This window comes from Malania oleifera, chromosome 6 (genome assembly GCF_029873635.1).
Source record: "Malania oleifera isolate guangnan ecotype guangnan chromosome 6, ASM2987363v1, whole genome shotgun sequence".
NCBI lineage: Eukaryota > Viridiplantae > Streptophyta > Magnoliopsida > Santalales > Ximeniaceae > Malania > Malania oleifera.
This window is the reverse complement of record NC_080422.1, coordinates 81,093,377-81,113,349: the sequence shown is the minus strand read 5'-3', so window position 1 is coordinate 81,113,349 and position 19,973 is coordinate 81,093,377. Positions and strand designations below refer to the sequence as shown.

Here is a 19,973-nt window from a genome sequence, read left to right as displayed (position 1 = left end):
TACCAATTGTAATGAACCCACTTGAAATGGAATGAGCTCAACACAATTTGTAATGAACTCAAGTGAGTGATAATTCCTTGATTGAATGAATTACTCGCAAGAAAACGAAATTACAGAGATGAACTGAATTTAATACTTCAAGGCATACAAAGGAAATGGAAATAAGAAAGAACAGGTTGGCGGGTTCGAGAGAGCCACTCTCCAGAAACAAAAAAACAAATTGATTCCCAAAATTCTACTCCCCTGTATTCCCGCTGACCCCTAGCTTTATACATAACAAACTCTAACTACTATTCTGGAATACCCCATGCGCTCTACTGCAGTTGGCAGCTCGGCCCAGCACCCGGCCCAGCTGCCACATGATCCATGCCTCAGCCCATGACGACTCAGCGCGCGAAGAGCTGACTTGCGAGTGGCCGACCCGCCCAAGCTCCCCACTCAATTGGCCTCTTCTGCCAACCTCAGCTCCGAACCCCCGGTCCGAGCTCCCCTGCACCCACTTCTGACAACCTCAGCTCCGAACTCTCGATCCGAGCTCCCCTGCACCCAGCCGTTTTGTCCGAGCCCCTCAAGCCCTCTGTTCGAGCTCCCTTGTAGCGAACCGCCTCGTCTGAGCCCTTCAACCTGCTCGGCATCTTCAATCTGACGATCAACTCGGACCCCTTCTGTTTGAGCTCCCCTGTAACGAACCACCTCATCCGAGCCCTTCGATTTGCTCGGATCCCCTTCTGGTCGGTATCTCCGACCTTATTCATGACAGAATCCTTGCATTTGTTTGAGTCTTTAGAAGAAAAGAAAGGAAAGAGAGGAAGTTTAGAGAGGGGATCTGTTTGGTTGGTGAGAAACAAAACCAAAATGAGAGAATAGAATACAGGAAAATGAAAGAAAGAAAAAGAAAAGAAACCTTTAGAAGTAGAAGTAAAAGAAAGAAAAGAAGAGGAATTTAGTTGGTGAGAAATTTATTTATTTATTTTTGGGTGACTTTCAAAATTCAAATCTCAAAAACGAAAATCATAAACCATGGAAGCTGCAGGAGATTCTGGACGTTCTTCACACGCACATGGCCGGCAAGTGGGGTGTATGGGGTTCCAGCGAGGGTCCAATGGGGATGGTATTCCTGGCTGATAGCAGATTAGGATGTGGTGAGTCTATTGGTAACAGTGTGTCAAAACAACCCTGACAAGGTGGAAAAATAAAACTCCCGACGAAAATCAATCACTTCTTGGATGCCTGATGGATGAGATTCAAGGAATTTGCACGCAGGATCAAATTTTTGAAATTGGAAAATTTGTTCTGCATGCTAAAACTACCCAAAGATTCAAAGATGAACAGTTCTATGTCTCAAGAAAAAATGCAATGCAAAAATAAATTGATGTAGAACATATATAGAGACCAAGAATGATGGAGTAAGAAAACAAGAAATTATTTTTCTCCAAATTGCTTAATCTGTCTCATACTTGACCTCTTGATGTTTCTCATCACCATAGGAAGGAGTATAAAGGAAAATGAGAGCCATTAGCATCACCAGTTAAATGATCAAAAAATAAAAGACGCATCCTCAAAGCTCTTTCCGCACACAAGAAACATATCTAGAGACAAAGCTTTAGAAGGCTTACTATGCAGCTGATTTTTGGAGTCAACTCTATTAAGGGCCACCAAACAAACAAAAGCCTTATTCTTAGAAGGAACTTTAGCATCCCATATGACCCGAAAAAGAACACATGAGCCCTAATTAAATAAGAGAAGAAAGATTTACATGAGTAACCACCACCACAACCAACCCCCACCCCCCAAAAAAAAGAAATTCTAATGTCACTCCTACTGGAGATACTTATTTTATCTTATTTTATTTTTATAAGTAAAGAGAATTAATTGAAAAGGCATCAAGGGGATGCCGGCCTGTAATACAGAAAGTCAACCACCCTGAAGGGTATCACAAAAATCAAAGATTACATTATAATCATTTACAACAATCCCATTATGCCAGCTAGTAACCGCAGTCAACCACAGCTTTTTGCTGATCTGGAGGGCTGAGATTGAGTAATTAAACACTCTCCTGTTCCTCTATTTCCAAATGCACTAGAAAATTGTGAAGGGAATGAAAGACATAGCCTTTCTCTTCTCTTTTGATGCCCGAATCCCTCTCCAGGCCCAGAGATCCCCTCCCACAGAGTTGGCGATAACCCACAGTTGTCCAATCAAATTCAAAGCCAAATTCCAAAGATTACCGGTCCAAGGGCAATGAAGGAAGATGTGCTCAGCAGATTCTGCATCAGCCATGCAAAGGGGGCATCTGTTGGCGATGGACAGCTCCCTTCTCTGCAAATTATCTAAAGTCAAGATCTTGCCATTTGTTGCCTCCCAGGCAAGGAAGGCGCAACTCTTTTGTAGGGGCAGCTGTCTTCCAAATCTGAATCCAAGGAAAAATTATTACTGTTAGACTCCAATAGAAGGAGTTTCCTATAGAATGATCTGACAATGAAAACCCCCTTTCTATTTAAGGTCCAAACTGGGCGATTTGTGCTGTTTTGGTGCTGGAAGTTGTAAAGATAGCTGCAGAAGTCTGTGAGCTGGTGGAGTTCCCAGTCTTCCACATTTCTAAGGAATGGGATGTTCCAAAAGAGCCCCTGATCGGAGGTTTGGAAGTGTTGGCTGATGCAGGCATCTTTATCACAGGCCAAGTTGTAAATAGCTGGAAATAAGACACTACAGGCTTCCTGGTTGCGCCACACGTTATGCCAAAAACAAATTTTGTCCCCATTCCCCACATGGAATCTAATACAAGAAAAGAAATAATTCTAGCCTTTCCTAATGAAATTCCACAACCCTACACCTTGTGGTCCTCTGCCAGTGTAGGAAATCCGATTATGTTTAAACCCATATTTCATGGCAACGATCCCCCGCCAAAGGTGATATTTCTCCATCATGAATCTCCGTAACCATTTCCCTTGTAGGGCTTTATTGAAAAAGTGGAGGGACTTCAAACCCAAGCCTAGTAAACAAATGGGTTGCTTCACCATGCTCCATTTGACGAGGTGGAACTTCAATTCTGCCCCCAAGCTCACCAAAAGATGCCTCCTTTGAATTCCTTTCAGTCTCTTGGCAACAAAAGTTGGAAGGGGTAGGAGGGACATGAAATAAATAGGAAGATTTGTCAAGGTGCTTTTTATGAGAGTGAGGCTGCCACTTTTTGACAAAAAATTCTCTATCCTAGAATCCTTTTTTCAAATTTAAAATGATGGGATCCTACATTCCTTTATCTTTGAATTTGGCACCGAGAGATGCCCCAAGATAATTGATGGAGAAAGGTCCCATCTTGCAGCCCAAATGGCTAGGAAGGAGAGTCCCATCTGCAATTCCGCCAGTCAAAGTGATTTCACTTTTTCCAAGGTTAATTTTCAAACCCAAAATCCAATACCACCTCAAACCCTAGCAAGATGCATCTCACGTTCTGAATGTAGAGAGAGTCATCCTCACCAAAAATGAGTATTATCCTCAAAGAGGAGATGTGTGATCTCCATGGACCTCCCACTCCTGCCAACTTTTAGGCCTTTAGTTAGCCCTTCCCAAGTAGCTTTTTTCTACATGAGGCTCAACACCTCCATAACAACAATGAACAAGAAGGGGGATAAAGGGTCCCCTCGTCTCAATCTTCTGGAGGAGCCAAAGAAATCAGTAGGGTACTCATTAATCAGCACTAAGAAACTTGGTGTGTTCATGCAATGAGCAATCCATCTACACCAGCCAGTTCACGTGATCAACAAGTTTCTGCATGTCAAGCTTGCATGCCACTCCATTTTAGCTTTCCCTCATATAAGTATCCACCACATCGTTAGCAATGAGGGCTGCATCCATGATTTGCCTTCTAGCCACAAAGGCGTGTTGATGTTGCCCAATGACCTTTGGTATGGCTCTTTTGATCCTTGTAGCAAGGACTTTGGCGAGGATCTTATAATTACTTTCCCACCAAGCTGACTGGCAAAAGTCCTTTATGTTGGCTGCCCCAAATTCCTTCAGAATCAGAGTAAGTGGTATTGTTGCTGCACACAAATCTATTTGATCTAAAAAATTTCTCAAAGGTGTTGATGAAGTCTTGCTTGAGCACCCCAATTTGATTGAAAGAATGATATGGAGAACCCATCTAGCTTTTGTCAACGGAACAGCAAACAGAAAAGCAAAAGATTTCTTTCCTTACTTCAGCCCACAATTATTTCCTTATTTCTCAATTCATTATTTTGTACAGTTAGCATATATTTAGTTTACATGTATAAGGCTTGACAGATTATAGTTTACATGTATAGGGCTAGTATCATGCTAGAACTTATCTACTTTCCACGTATAGCACTCTTGTAAAGTCTATATATAATATATAGAACTCAAGGCCAAACCATTCGGCCATTCACACAATACTTTGACATGGTATCAGAGCCAGCCGACTGCTAAGTTTTTTTTTTAACTTTTCGAATTTTTTTGTCTTCCTGGTTTCGGAGGTGTCACTCATTTCTGTAGCTGTTGTGGTTTTTTTCTCCTCTGGAATTTTTTTGTTTTCTGTTCTTTCAGTATTTCTGTGGCTGAGTGGCTGTCGACACAACAGGTTTTCTGGTTTGCCATTTATTTTAGCGCAGGAAACAGCTTTCTGTTGCTGGTTCTGGTGCTTCTCTGTCTCAGCACAGCAGGTTTCTGTCCTTGTGATTCTCAGCACAGCAGGCAACAGCTTTCTGTTGCTGTTTCTGGTGCCTCTCTGTCTCAGCACAGCAGGTTTCTGTCCTTGTGATTCTCGGCACAGCAGGTTTCTTGGTTCAAGATTTATTTTTTGTGCAGGAAGGTTGGTCTTGGTTCTTGCTGCTGTTGTTTCTGGTGCTTCTCTGTCCTTGTGATTCTCGGCACAGCAGGTTTTTTGGTTCAAGATTTAATTTTTAGTGCAAGCAGGTTGTTCTTGTTTTTCTTTGTACCTGCGTTGATTTATTTTTTGGGCTTCTGGATTTTCTGGTGGTCTTTTTCTTTCGGCACAGTCTGCTTTTTTTTGGGCTTCTCGATTTCCTCCTTTATTTAGCATGGACTCCGCAGCTATGTGTGCCAACTATACAAGCAACAATTATTCTATGTGGGCTTTTCAATTTGAACTTTTCCTTAAGGGAAAAGATCTTTGGGGTCATATTGATGGCACGGATTGTGCACCTAATCCTGATAAATCCAAGGAGTCAGCGGCTTGTCCTTCATGGGTTGTGCTTGGTGCCAAGGATTTAGCGGCTTGTCCTTCTTGGCTCGGTTGAGCCACATATTGTCCCCAACTTGCGACCTTATTGCACCACTCAATCCATGTGGACTTATAAAAAAACAATATATCATCAAGATAACGGTGCCCGTCGTTTTTAGTTAGAGCATGAGATTGCCATGTTTGAACATGACAATCGTTCCATCCAAGACTATTATTCAGGGTTTCTGACTCTTTGGAATGGAAATATTCTGATCTGGTTACTGCGGATGTTCCTATTGCCTCTCTTCCCATTATTCAACGTCTTCACGAGACTAGTTGTCATGATCAGTTTCTTATGAAACTCTGCCCTGAGTATGAATCTATTCCCTCGTCTCTGCTAAATCGCTCTCCTATTGATGTTTGTTTTGGTGAGTTACTTCGTGAAGAACAACGGCTTAGTACTCAAATTACTTTGGCACAATCTCATGGTAGTTCAGGGTCTGCCCCAGAGGCTTATGCTGCTCAATGACGAAGACCGCCTATGCATTCTAGCACCTTGCAGTGTTTTTGCTGCGAAGAGTTTGGGCATATCGTTGTTAATTGTTCCAAGAAATCTTGCTCTTATTGCAAGAAGAAGGGTCACATTATCAAAGATTGTCGTGCATTCGCTCACAGAATCGTCAGACCTAGGCATTACAGACTTCTTTTATTGTACCCCCCACAGTGACTTTTGCAGCCCTCGGCTCTTTTTGAGGTAACTCCTCTGATCCTGCACCTCCTACAACGAATTACTGCACACCCGAAATGGTGCAACAAAAGCTAATTTCGACATTATCAACAATGGGGCTCAAAGGTAACAATTCTACTAAACTCTGGTATGTGGACTCGGGTGCCTCTAATCACATAACGAATAATCCCACTACTCGGTGTCATGTTCGACCCTACGTTGGTCAATATGCTATTCAGACTGCCAATGGCAGTTCTTTGCCAATAGCTGCCTTGCTCCTCAGCTTTCCACGAATCTTATTTCTGTTGGTCAATTAGTTGATAACAACTGTGCTGTTAATTTTTCTGGTAATGGTTGTGTTGTGCAAGATCAAGTAACGGGGGGGCCGATCACAAAGGGACCTAAAGTGGGGCGCTTGCTTCCACTACTTTTGCCTATTCCAGCACGTTCTCCAATTTCTTCTATTAAGTCTTTTGCTTGTAATAATGTTTCAGATTTTAGTATGGTGTGGCATTGTCATTTAGGCCATCCCAATACTCAGATCTTATCTCATGTATTGAACTCTAGTTTACTTGGTAATAAAGAACGTAATAAAGAACGCTCTTCTTTATCTCTTGAGTGTGCCTCTTGCAAACTTGGTAAAAGCAAAACTCTTCCCTTCCCTTTGCATGCTAGTAGAGCTTCTCAGTGCTTTGATCTTATTCATAGTGATGTTTGGGGGCCTTCCCCGATTAGTTCACATGAAAAATTTAAATACTATGTCTTTCATTGATGATCATAGCATATTTACTTGGGTCTACTTTTTTCGCCCTAAATCTGAGAATTTCGTACTTTCACTAAGTTTTTAGCGTATGTTAACAATCATTTTTCTGCTTCCATTAATACATTAAGCACAAATTCTGGTGATGAATATGTGTCTACTGAGTTTCATGCATTTTTGGCTTCTAAAGGTATTATTCATCAATGTTCATGTCTCGTTACTCCCCAACAGAATAGAGTAGCCGAACGGAAAAATCGTCATCTCCTAGATGTGGTACGTACTCCCTTGCTAGAATCCTCTGTTCCATCCTTGTTCTGGGTTGAGGCTCTAAAAAATGCTACTTGATTAATCATTTACCGTCTCAAATCCTACTCATGGAGTCTCCCTATTTCTGCCTATTTGCTAAGCAACCTAGTTACGATAACCTCTCTACCTTTGGTTGTGCATGTTTTGTTCATTTACCTCCTCATGAGCGACATAAATTATCTGCTCAATCTATTCGATGTGCATTCTTGGGATATAATGTGTCAAAAGGGATTTGTTTGCTAGGATCCTACATTACATCGTACATGCATTTCTAGGAATATTATTTTCTTTGAAAATCAACATTTCTTTCCTGTGTCCTTTGTACCCTCCTATTCTATTATGATTCTCCCCTCCTTTGAGGAGTAATTCTCGGATCCTCATCAAGTCAATTCTCGTTTTAAACCAGGTAGCTCATCCGATATCTGATCCTACCACGCTCCAGATTCAGTCAGTTGCAGCACCTCCAGAGCCTTTGGTACGTCGCTCTTCTCGAGTGTATGTACCCCCAAATAGGTATGGGTTTCCCTCTTCAAGTTCTGGAAAATATGTTTCAGCTCTTACTGCTGCATTGTCAAATTTAGATATTCCCACATCCTACTCACACGCTGCCAAGCATGATTGTTGGCAACAAGCTAAGCAGGAAGAAATTGCCGCTCTAGAGGCCAATCAAACCTGGGACATTGAGCCTTATCCTCCCACCATTGTTCCTCTGGATTGTAAATGGGTTTACTCAGTCAAGGTCCGATCTGATGGAAGTCTATATCGTTACAAAGCTCGCCTTGTTGCACTTGGGAATAATCAGGAATATGGTGTCAATTATGAAGAGACCTTTGCTCCTGTGGCTACGATGACTACTATTCGTACGATTCTGGCTATTGCTGCTTCCAGTGATTGGCCACTACATCAAATGGATGTCAAGAATGCTTTTCTTCATGGGAATCTTAAAGAGTGTATTTATTGAAGCCACCCCCGGGCTTGTTTCCCTCTCTGACTTCACATGTGTGTAAGCTTCATCGCTCTCTTTATGGTCTCAAACAAGCTCCGAGGGCTTGGTTTGATAAATTCTGCACCACTTTATTACAATTTTCATTCAAGTAGAGCAAGTATGACACTTCATTGTTTCTTTAGAAATCAGACATGGGTATTGTTGTTCTTTTGGTTTATGTTGATGATATTGTGATTACTGGTTCCAATTCTGCTTTACTTGCTCAGCTCAAGACTCATCTCTCAGAGTCCTTTCATATGAAAGATCTTGGGTCTCTCACATATTTTCTTGGTCTTGAGGTGAATCGTAGTCCCTCTGGTATGTTACTCGATCAACATAAGTATGCTAGTGACTTGGTGGCCACAGCTGGCCTTCAAAAGGGTACTTCTGTTGATACTCCCATGGAATTAAATGTCAAGCTTCGCAAAGAGGAGGGTGACTTACTTGCTGATCCCAGTATATACCGAAAGATGGTGGGTAGTCTTGTCTATCTCACCATTACTAGACCAGACATTTCTTTTGCTGTACAGCAAGTCAGTCAGTTTCTTCAAACTTCTCGTCATCTTCATTTAGCCGTTGTTCGTAGGATCATACGCTATGTTCAAGGCACTTCTACCTGTGGTTTATTCTTCCCTGCAGACAATTCTACTCGCCTTGCTGCTTATAGCGATGTTGATTGAGCTGGTTGTGCGGATACACGTCGCTCCATCACTAGTTGGTGTGTGTTCTTAGGTAATGCATTGATCTCTTGGAAGAGTCAGAAGCAAGACAGAGTTTCTAAGTCATCGACGGAATCTGAATACCGGGTGATGTCTCTTGCTTATTCTGAAATTATTTGGCTTCGAGGTTTGCTTGCTAAGCTAGATTTTTCTGAGACCGATCCTACACCTCTACATGTCGATAATATGAGTGCTATCCAGATCACGGCCAATCCTGTCTATCATAAGCACACGAAGCATATTGAAGTCAATTGTCACTCTATCCATGAAGCATTTGAAGCTCGTGTTATCACTCTTCCACATATTTCCACTAACTTACAAATTGCGGATATCTTCACCAAGGCTCTCACTTGTCATCGACATTGCTTCCTAAGTAGCAAATTGATGCTTGTTGATCAACCCGCATCAATTTGAGGGGGGCTGTCAACGGAACAGCAAACAGCAAAGCAAAAGATTTCTTTCCTTACTTCAGCCCACAATTATTTCCTTATTTCTCAATTCATTATTTTGTACAGTTAGCATATATTTAGTTTACATGTATGGGGCTTGATAGATTATAGTTTACATTTATAGGGCTAGAATCATGTTAGAACTTATTTACTTCCCATGTATAGCATTCTTGTAAAGTCTATATATAATATACAGAACTCAAGGCCAGACCATTCAGCCATTCACACAATACTTTGACAGCTTTGGCACTTTTTCATTGCATTCTTCAATGACATAAAGGATTTCTAGTTCCTCAAAAGATCTCTCCAGCCACTCTGCGGTGGAGGGACACTGGGAGATTTAATGCTAATTGTTTAATAAATTTTTTTTTTAAAAATTTCTACGTCTCCCCTTGTCATATAACTCCCCCTAGCTTTGTGACGATGGAGGCATCCTCTTTGCAGCCTTGCCTAACCCAGAGAACCTTGCAATGTACCCTCCTCTTCTCTATCTACCCCTGTCATCACCTTCTCTCCTCACCAAAAACCCTAAACCCTCCCCCTTTACCCCTTTCCCCTCACTACTTCTTCTTTTGCTCCCTACAACTATGGGGGTTCTCCTACCCTCACCTTCTTGCCTTCGCCCGTGTCAAACACAAAGCATTCAGTGTGGATTGATAGGAAATCTTTCGACTTGGCCATAGAAGGGGAGAAAACTAACATCCTAAGGCTTAAGGAACTTCGCAATGGTCGTCGCACATCCATTTATTTGGAGATTGAGGAGCTTGCTTGGTTCCTTCGAGCCTGGAAAAATTTATGGAGCTCAAGAAGAGTCACCCCCTCGACTTCGTGGTTCCCAATAAGGAAGAATGAGAAAACCTTGTCACTTCTCATGAAATCAACAAGAATGGTAGATTCATCTCCCTCTTAGAAACCAACAGCAATGGCTAGAGGCATTTGGTCTTCCCAGAGGGTTACAATTTGAAGGAGTGGCACAAAATCTTTGAAGCTACAGCCGAACTGGGTCAATACCTGCTTCATCCATTATTTTGGAAGCCGAAGGCCAGATGGCACACAAGCTTTTGTCCCTCTCCTCGAAAATGGAAGAATTGAAGTCCTCAACCCCTATTGTAACCCCATTGACCTTGTCGAAGCCTGCAGCAGCTTGGCCTTGCACTCATTGGGCCTGCCCTCACTGTGGCAAACCCCTTCAATTAATCTTGAGAGCTGGCCAGCTGCAAGAAACTCTCCAACACAATAAGCAAACAAGAAAGCAGCTGCAAATCTCTATCATTCAAGACCCTTCTAAAATGAAATCCCAAGAAAAGGAGTCCCTTTCAAGAACAAGGAAAGAGGAAATCATGATAATGGCAAAGAGAATAGGGAACAAGGAAAGGAACAAGACAATGCAACTTCCCTCATTAAAACATTTTCCCAAAACCAAATATGATTTCCACTACCTAAATGAAACTTCATAAAAGGAAGAAATATAGAGTAAACTTAAGATATTGACCTCCTAGGAGTCTCTAACAAACTTCTAAAAGCCATTTCTTGCATCCCACCCACTCTTGCAAACCAAATTTACTTTTTACAACTTTGTGCAAAAGGAAATTACCTCCATAGGAAATCACCATAACCATTTAGCCAAGAGGGCGGTGTTTTTAGACACCAAATGACCAAGACCCAACCCTCCCTCCTTAGATCTACACACCACCTCCCACTTAACTAAATCATCTCTCCTCAGACCTCTCCCCTGCACTTGACCTAACAAAATCCCTCATAATCCTTTAAAGCTTTTGGGCAAACCCTCCAGGAATCCTAAAAATGATAAATAGTACATACGACTAGCTGGCCTGCATAATAGTAATTCTACCCCTAAAGCGAATAAAGCATCTTTTCACCCCATCAATGGCTTAGCTACCTTTATCATCATCGGATCCCAAAAAGCTAAACAACAGTGCTTACCAAGGGGGTCACCTAAATAAGTTAAAAGGCCACTCCAAAAGCCCACACCAGACTAGGGAGCATAAATCCAAAATCCTCTAAAAACTAAGACTAATAACACAGATGCCACCATTTTCCAAATTAATTCTAAGATTAGAAACCCTCTCAAAAATCTACATAATGATGAGAATGTTATCCCTATCAAACACAGCACTCCTAATCCCCTCTATACCAAAAGCATCAACCTATTCTTAATTTCATCAATATATAACAACTGATTAAAAAAGCATAATCTCATATTCAATCTATTTCCTTCACCCGTTTACCCTTGACTTATTATGCCAACTCCCGTCCTCCCTCGTCAAGAACACCTCCAACTCGTTGCAAAGATGAATCCCCCTAAATATAGCCTCCTCCCCCAACAAACCACATTCCTTAAAAGAAGATAACTATTCCACTTCCTTCTTTGTAGAAAAACAATGTAAATTATGTTTGTAAAATAAATAAATAAATAAAAAAAAAAAAAAACAAAAACAATGGTGTCTAAGCATCTAGCATGAGCAGCTATGTGGCCATAAAAATACCAAGTCATACCAAGATTTGCCACACCAAGGGACTTCAAATATTTTATGTATTTTGGATCCAATAGACCTGCCAGGGAGTTGAGGCAAAAAAAGTACACCATCAATTGCGCCTTGAGCCTTCACACATATAACAAGAGCACAGCATTAATTTCACAACACAACTCCTAGATAACTGGGTCTGACTTGTAAAGAGAAAGAGAGGCAAATCTATAGATCATCTCTCTTTAAAAAAAAAAAAAAAAGAATAAATAAGTCATCATATTATACACATAAGCCTAAGACACTGGTTTTTCTATTGATAAAGACCTGCCACATCATACAAAAAGGAGTTCCTCTTTCCCAACTTTTACAAAAGAAGAAGCTTCTATCTTCATTTCTTTCCCTGCCCCATTTTTTGCCTCTACTTTCCTCTCCTTCCGCATTTTTTGCCAAGACCCCCACTTGACCGCCCATTAAGCATGAGTCATCACATGTACAAACCCTCTATCTTTTCTTGATAAACAATTTACAAACCCTCTATCAACATAAGGGATGTCACTTAGCAATGATTTTCCTTCCTTTATCATTCATAGTGCTACCCCTTTGCCATGGAACTTTCTTCAATAAATACTTTTTTTGAAAATTTTAACCAATCAAATGACCATACAATGCCTTCAAATGAGAAATCAATCGGAAATTGGTCATATTCATGACCAGGAAGTGTACACTAGCATGTGCTTCATCTCATGCTAACACAAATAATATGCAATTTTTTAGGTGTGCTCTTTTGCATTTTTAAACTAAATAAATAATTCAGGTGGGTTTTCTTTCTAAAAGTCAATATGAAGTAAGAAAAATGGTGACATATATCTTATTACAACTCACAAGTTTGCCATATGCCAACCATTATATAACAAAAAATTGTCCTAACATAGCTATATATCATAGTTTAAATCCATCCTATACAGGAGCGGTGTTTCAGGCTACTGCGTTGACTTAAAACCATATACTTGCAGGATCTTCTGCTCAGATTTTGAATGTGAAAAGACAGCATGTACTAAATTTCATTTCTAAATAATAACAAATATTGTGGAAAATAGGTAAAAAAGAAAGTGGTGCCTCTCTCATGTTTGAATATTGGCATAGAAATAATCAGACATGCATAGGCATGAAAATCTTTGTATGATAATTTACAAATACATGAATTAGAGCATTAACCTCACAACTCACTTGTGCTGAGGATTTGTTAGTTCTAGCACTGGCTTCAAATGTTTTCCTGTAAAAACAAGGCCAAGCAAATAAAAACACATTTAAATATGACAATAAATAATTAACAAAACAACATTTTAACATCTAGGAACAACTTTGAAGGCCTCAAGTTCAAGCAGTGAAAACATCCTCTCCAATTATGAAAGCAAGGCTGTGCACATCATGCCCTCCACAGAACCCTGATATGGCATGGCAGCTTTGTGCACTGGATGTTGTGCTTCTGTGTGTGTGTGTTTAGCCTCACCGCACTTACATGCTAAAATAGTCATACAAAGTCAACTGTAAGTTCTACATGGCATATTAGTGTTTAAATGTAAATTACCTTGTAAATGGACAGGTACCCTCAAATTGGTAATTTCCTTCCACCTCCATCCTCGAATCCGACCATCATCTCCACAACTAGAGGATATTTATATAAAAAATTCAGATTCAACATAAGCTGCTTTAATCTCATTTGTTTCAATGTATATGTAAGCTGTAACAACCAATGAACTAGCAGATCTATTATTTTAAAAACTCAAGATTCACATACATTAAAACTTGATTTTTACACTGAAATTTTAAACACAAATCTATGAAATTTGTAAAAGCAAAAAAACAAATATTTGAAAAGAAGACGGAAATCTAAATTTTTTTTTTGTGGCAGACAAGCTACTAGTAAACAGTTAATAACATGCTTGTTTGGGCACACCAGGCTCATTGCCTCATCCACAATCCATTATTCTCAGAAGCTCATTAACAATCTTGTTTGAGTCCATAGCCTCACATGGCTTTGATGTAGAATGGCAAGCAGGTAAATTGGATGGATGACTTTTATTAGAGACCAATTTCAAAGAATAAGGTCAAGGGATTGTTGGGTCCTAAAACCAAATGTGCTTCGTTTATTTGTAGTTGGCTTTTGTGTATTTGGGTGTGTGCATGTGATAGATGTGTCTTTTCAGGGGTTCATTTGCAGTTTCATGTATCTTTAGAGGTTTGTGTATTATTTCTTGTAATTTAAGTTTTATTATAGATAGCGTGTGAAATCCATGTAAGAGTTAGCTTTTGTCTAATTTGAATTGATGTGAAATGTGTGTTTCTTTCCCCCATCGCATCTCCTTCTTCCTCTTCTCTACATCCTTCCTTCATCTTCCTCTTCTCCTCTTCTATATTACTCTTCCTATATTCCCCCCTGGGCAGTACCTTAACTGCCGTTCTGCTCATCATCTAGCTGCTCCCGCTGCATTATTAGGTAGCAAAGCCCAATCATGATCCCATTCTTCCATTTCAATCCCCAAATATACCCTCACTCACTCTTCTTCTCCCTCTTCTTTCAATTACATTCCAGCAATCTCTGCAGAATTCTTGAAGCAACTTCTCTTCTCCATTTTTGCTTTTTCTTCCTTCTCTCGTCTTTCTCCTTCGCTCTCCCTCCTGATTCTACATTTACTCTGTTCATCACAAAACTATTCATTGCACCAGAGAGTTACAGTCGCCGCCCTTCATTTTCGTGGACCATTTTCCAAGTATCATTTCACAACACCACCGGTCCACCACTACTCTTGACTACCATCATAGACAGAAAAAGCCAACCAGCAGATCCCCAAAATTTCATTGCCATCCAACCACCTGTGTAACCCCATACACTGGCAAAATAATCTCCAGCCATCATCCCTCTTAAATCCCCCATATCCTGCACTTCTTTCATTAGACCACCAGTACCACTGCAATCATCACCCTCAGATCTACCTTCGCTCCAAGTTTCACAGTTGGAAAGCTGCCACCAGCAACTCGGGCAGGCGGCACACGTATGGGAAAATTTTTCCCTGTTCTACAGCTTCCAGATTGGAAGACATTTGCTTCCAGCCACAGTACTCTGAAATTTTCCTGCAAAAAAACCTGCAAATTTGTGAAGTTGTTTGATAGAAAGTTGCTTGTTTGGTACACATTTTGAAGGATTCGTAAGTTCTTCTAGCATCAGATTCCAGGCCATATTGCTGCAATTAGTTAGTTTTGTATGAGCGCTTGTTTGATTTCCAATAGATACTCCACAATAAAGGTGAAATTAAAGATAATTCCCAAGAAAGAGTCAAGTTTGTGGTTTTGCATGAATAAATTGACACTCGTTGGCAAACTGTGTTAAACGACCCTAGTGATATATAGTTGTAGTGTATAATAACAAAAATAATAATAATAATAAACAAGATAGTGGCTAATGTTGAGTTGTCTCCAAAAGTAGAGTCAATGTTTAAAATATGGAGAATGTTTTGGAGACTATTGGTAATGCTTCAAAAGGAACTGCTCGAATTTGGTGATTAAACGACTTTAGAAAGGAGATATGGTGAGATCAGAACATGGGATGAGGTGAAAAGAACCATGCAGGAGCAATTTGTACCCAATTACCAGCAGTGTGTCATCTGCAACTCTTTGATTTGAAGCAAGAAGACAAGGCAGTAGCACATTACACTAGTAGGTTCTATCACTTGGCTCCTTGTGCCAACATAGGATGGAAAGAGGATGTGATGATTGCTTTGTATAGAAAAGAGTTAAGCGAGCTATTGCTTCCAAGCTTGCTGCATGTCATCTCTTTATGCAACGCAGGCTGCCACTCAGATGGAGAATGTGCTATGTAATCCTCTTAGACATCAACCCTTCAGTTTGAGAAGGCTACTAGTGGGGTAGTGTGTGAGAAGTCAGCCATGAAGTTGAGCAGAGGAGTTCAGAATACTATCCCTTGGAAGAAATCTGAGCATTCTGGAACAACTTCTAAGGTCCACCAGCAATCAAGTGCTTCAAGCATCAGGATTTTGGCCATAGCTGAACAGTGTCCTAACCAAGTCATGGCAAAGACAGAAAAAGATGACAATGATGCCATGTCGAGTGACTTAGATGATTATGGCAACGTGATAAATTGCTTACTAATTCGCCTTATACCACAAAATGCGAGGAAAGTGAAGATTAGAGATGAACCAGAATCTGTCAAACTCAAGTGATTTATCATGAGCAGCATTGTACTCTGGTCGTTAATCCTGGTTGTACTAATATAGAATGCAAAGCAGCTGTGAAGAAGTTAAATTTGGAGGTTGAACCATGTAGATACCTTCTTTTATATTGGTCCAATTACATAATAAAATATTATTGTGATCTACAGTCAAACACTAGTTGCTTGTTTTACTGACTTTTAATCCCATAATTTTTGCAAAAGCTGCACCCTCCATACACTGCACCCTCCATACACACACCCAAGATTGATCATGAGACATGGTGAGTCTCCAAACAAATCCAGGATCCCAAGATGTCATAGAGAGATTTGATTTGATGGGCTCGAATTGGGGTCCGTTAAGGGTGGCCCAACCCCCTTAACACTTCCTTAGCTAGCTCAAGTAATTGCCTTGAACACGTGGCATTTCCTTGTCATTTTCCTGTCTATGGTGTAGCTAAACCATTAGTTAATTAAATCACTTTCCTCCTTTTGGCCAAAGTCTCATACACAATCATGACCCCCCCCCCCCCCCTCTTTTATTGGATAATAGCTCACTCTTAACTAGCAGTATAAATATCCCCTTTCTTATCCAATGGGAGAGGTCTCTTAGCAGTCATTTCTCATCAGAGACTTTCTCAATCTAACCCAAATCTTTTCTCTCTAAAACCCTAACCATTTCAACATCATCCTCTTCACCAAACACTTAAGCCCCTAAGGATTGCCCAGTTCTCCTCTTTTGGGAATCTCCGCTAAATCATTACTCGTATACTACACTGCCTCCCATCCACCAAGAAACCCACATATACAGACCACATCTCAGTCCATACAAAATTGCTTGGATAAACAATACCAACTTGAAGGTCCATGATTAATGCTTGCTTACCTTCAAGATTGGTTCAATTGTGGGGACAGTGCAGTGTGATATCCTTCCTCCAAAGATTTGTCATATACTTTCAGATTGTCTATGGTTGCTTTTTAAAAAGGTTAAGCATCATTCCTATGAAAAATTCATGTACCCTATCAATCAACAAGAAGTACAAGTTGATGTCATGTCGAGCTCTTCTATTTACCAATCGAAGCACATCACCAGTTCCTTTCTTGTGAAGCTAGATGATTCTTTTCATCATGATGGACTCCTTGATGCTTTCCCTAACTCAACGGAGTAGAGTTCTTTTTGAAAGGAGGGAAATGGATCACTTAGACCCAATTTGAAGGTCAATTTCAAAGAAAAGGTCAAGGGATTGTTGGGTAATAAGACTCATAATTGTGTTTAGTTTATTTGTAGTAGTCTTGTGTGTATTTAAAGATATGTTTGTGAGAGACATGACTTTTTAGGAGTTCAATTTTTATTTCATGTAGTATCTTTAGGAGTTTGTGTGTAATTTCTTGTAATATAGACTTTCTTATAGATAAGGTGTGAAATCCATGCAAGAGTTAGTTTTTGTTCAATTTATGAATTTGAAGTGAACGTGAGTTTCTTTCTCCTCATCGTATTTCCTTCTTCCTCCTCTCTTCTTCCTTCCCCCCTCTTCGCTTTCTTCTCCTTCCTCTATTTCTCTCCCTATTTTCCCCATGCCCAATACCCTTACTGATGTTCTGTTCATCATCCTTACTGCTTCCATTGCATCAAACATTCAGGCTTATACATTATTGTAGGGCTCTCTCTCGGACCATACATCCTGTGGAATTAAGAAATTTTACTTTACTGTGAAATTGATTTTGTAAGCTTGGAGCTGTGTAATTTAAGTTCATTCCTGAAACCAATTTGCAGATAAAGCAAGTAGTTAATGTATTTGAAACTAGTGGTCCATATCCACTTTCAAGTGTCTAAATTAATGCAACCTAAATCCTCAAGAATGAGTGCATGTAAAGGATCAATGTCCATGACTAACAGGTGTAGGCTTGGTGGACACTAACACTCAAAAACATTCCTTCAACACTTCATAGAGCACAATTTTAATGCAATAAATGACATATCATTATTTAACTTCCATTTGTTTGATTCATAAAAAACATTATAATACTTATTTACCTAAAACCATATAAACTTGCAGCATTTATAGCAGAATAAGTAATTTATTGAGAGTAACATTTGATATAGTGTTACATAAATTTTATAGACCTAATATCAATCATATATATTATGGTTCCATTTAGTTACCAATTGTGTCTTACATTCTTAGAATTATCATGCTTTCAAGTCCATGTCATGCTGGACCCATGTCGCCATGTCTTTCCATGCAACATAGACAAGGGCCTATCCTACTTTACAAATTTTAAAAAAGAAAAAATGCTACAAAACAAATACACTTATAAAAAAATAAGTTTATGACTTTAGTGTGTGCATGTGCACAAATATTAAGAGCGAGACATTGTTTTTCTAATCGAACCTGAATAACAAAGAATCTTCATCATCACCATAGAATTTGACATCATATGCAGGACCATCATGCCCTTGAAGGTAGGAAGTAGGTTCAGCCACTAGCAACCTGGCCAAGTACATACAGTGGGCGCCCCCGCGGGGGGGGTGGTGAGGAATAATCAGATTTAGCCAACCCCTTAGGTGTATGGCAACTAATTATGATTACATACTTACTGTTGATTCCTAGTATTGCTAAAACCAAAAGGCTGCATGAACAAAAAATTAGATTAGCATGATCAACTACAACACAAAAATTTCAACGTACATCACCAATTTGCAATGTTGCATGAAAACTATATTGCCTGCTTGTCTTTTATATATAAAACTACATTGGCTTATCTGCACACTAAAAGTGACTAACTTGCATGTTTTAAGTCAAATAGCATACCAAACATGACTGTAAACACTTGTTCTTCCAATGAAAACACAATCAAGACTGCAACTAGAGTAAGATGTAAATTGAAACTAATTAACTGAAAAAAAAACAAATAAAACATCTAAGCTAATTTAGTGGTGTGCAGAAAGATTGATTGACTCAAATCAGTATGATTCAAGCGGAATTGTGGTCCTAGATACAGATGACTAGCTAAAAATGCTGGATTAGTTGCAATTTAAGTAAGTTACACGGAATAAAGTGTACAAATAGGCAGGCCGCCTCAGTCTCCAACGCAAGTCAGAGAACAAACGCTTCATGAAAGCTTTCCCCCGCCCTCTTTGTAAGAGCGGCATCTGTATTTGCATTGCATATGGTTACAGCATAAATTGCAACGGCTTCATAATTGCAACAGAAGATAGGGGCAAAGTTTTAAATATGCACAAAAAAAAAGGGAAAAAAATTAAATCTCTCATACGAAGGAGGTTTGAACGTCCAAAATTCAGTGGCCAAGGGGTGGCCAGACCTTAAAAGGAGAGAAGAAAATGGAGAATAAGCGAGAGAAAATAAAAGTCTTTTTCCTCCACTTCTCTCCAATCAAACACTCACAACACCCAACGCGCAGAGACGCACACATACACACACACAGGGGGGGAGAGAGCTCACGAGTGAAGAGATACAAGAGGAAATGGAGTAGGAAGATAGAGAACCGTCGCTAGAGGCGACAACGACCGCGTCGGGATTAGGTTTTGGAAAGGGAGCGAAGACGGTTCTGAAGACGGATCGAGTCTGGATCTCCCTCTCCTTCAGTATGCTGCTCCGGTAATCTTCTTCGTCCCAGTTCGTCGCATCTCCGCCCATTTGAGTCGGCGATTCGTAATGGCTTCTGTGATGTTGCAGCTAGTGGTTCTCGCAGTCGGCCGCCACAAACTGGCCGATGATCAGCGAGCGAAGTGGAGCCGTCCGGTGGAAAGTTGAAACCCGAAAACGTTTCGTAATTCCGATTTTCGCAGCGCTAAAAACTGTAAAGTCTTCTCCGAGAAAGTACCCTAGAATTAGATAACTACGTCGTTTTAAGAGGGAGAAGAAGTAGACAGGCCCTCAACGGCTATTTGCCTTGCCGCTAAACGATAAAATAATGTTGTGTTTTCCAAACATAATCTCTTTTTGCATAATGTTTTTATGAGTAAATAAACCCACTGGAAAATTGGGGCTGGCTGCAAATTTGGATTTGTGTGAATTTTAATAAGATTTACTATAAAATTATATTAATATTTATTTAAATTCACATAAATTTAAATTTTAAATCTAAAATTTA

The 19,973-nt window shown here is 40.0% G+C and overlaps 1 protein-coding gene across 1 annotated transcript in view; it reads right to left on the bottom strand.

Moving 5' to 3' along the window:
- The window catches only part of LOC131157525 (THO complex subunit 6), a 43,576-nt gene extending 23,856 nt beyond the window's left edge, over positions 1–19,720 (bottom strand). The window contains exons 1-5 of the mRNA XM_058111750.1: positions 19,322–19,720; positions 18,457–18,488; positions 18,251–18,349; positions 13,221–13,297; positions 12,860–12,905 (exon numbers count right to left, since the gene is read on the bottom strand). Of these exons, the coding sequence (XP_057967733.1) occupies positions 12,860–12,905; positions 13,221–13,297; positions 18,251–18,349; positions 18,457–18,488; positions 19,322–19,516 (449 nt within the window). The 5' untranslated portion in view covers positions 19,517–19,720. The remainder of the gene's footprint in view (positions 1–12,859; positions 12,906–13,220; positions 13,298–18,250; positions 18,350–18,456; positions 18,489–19,321) is intronic.
- Between the last annotated feature and the right edge of the window lie 253 nt (positions 19,721–19,973).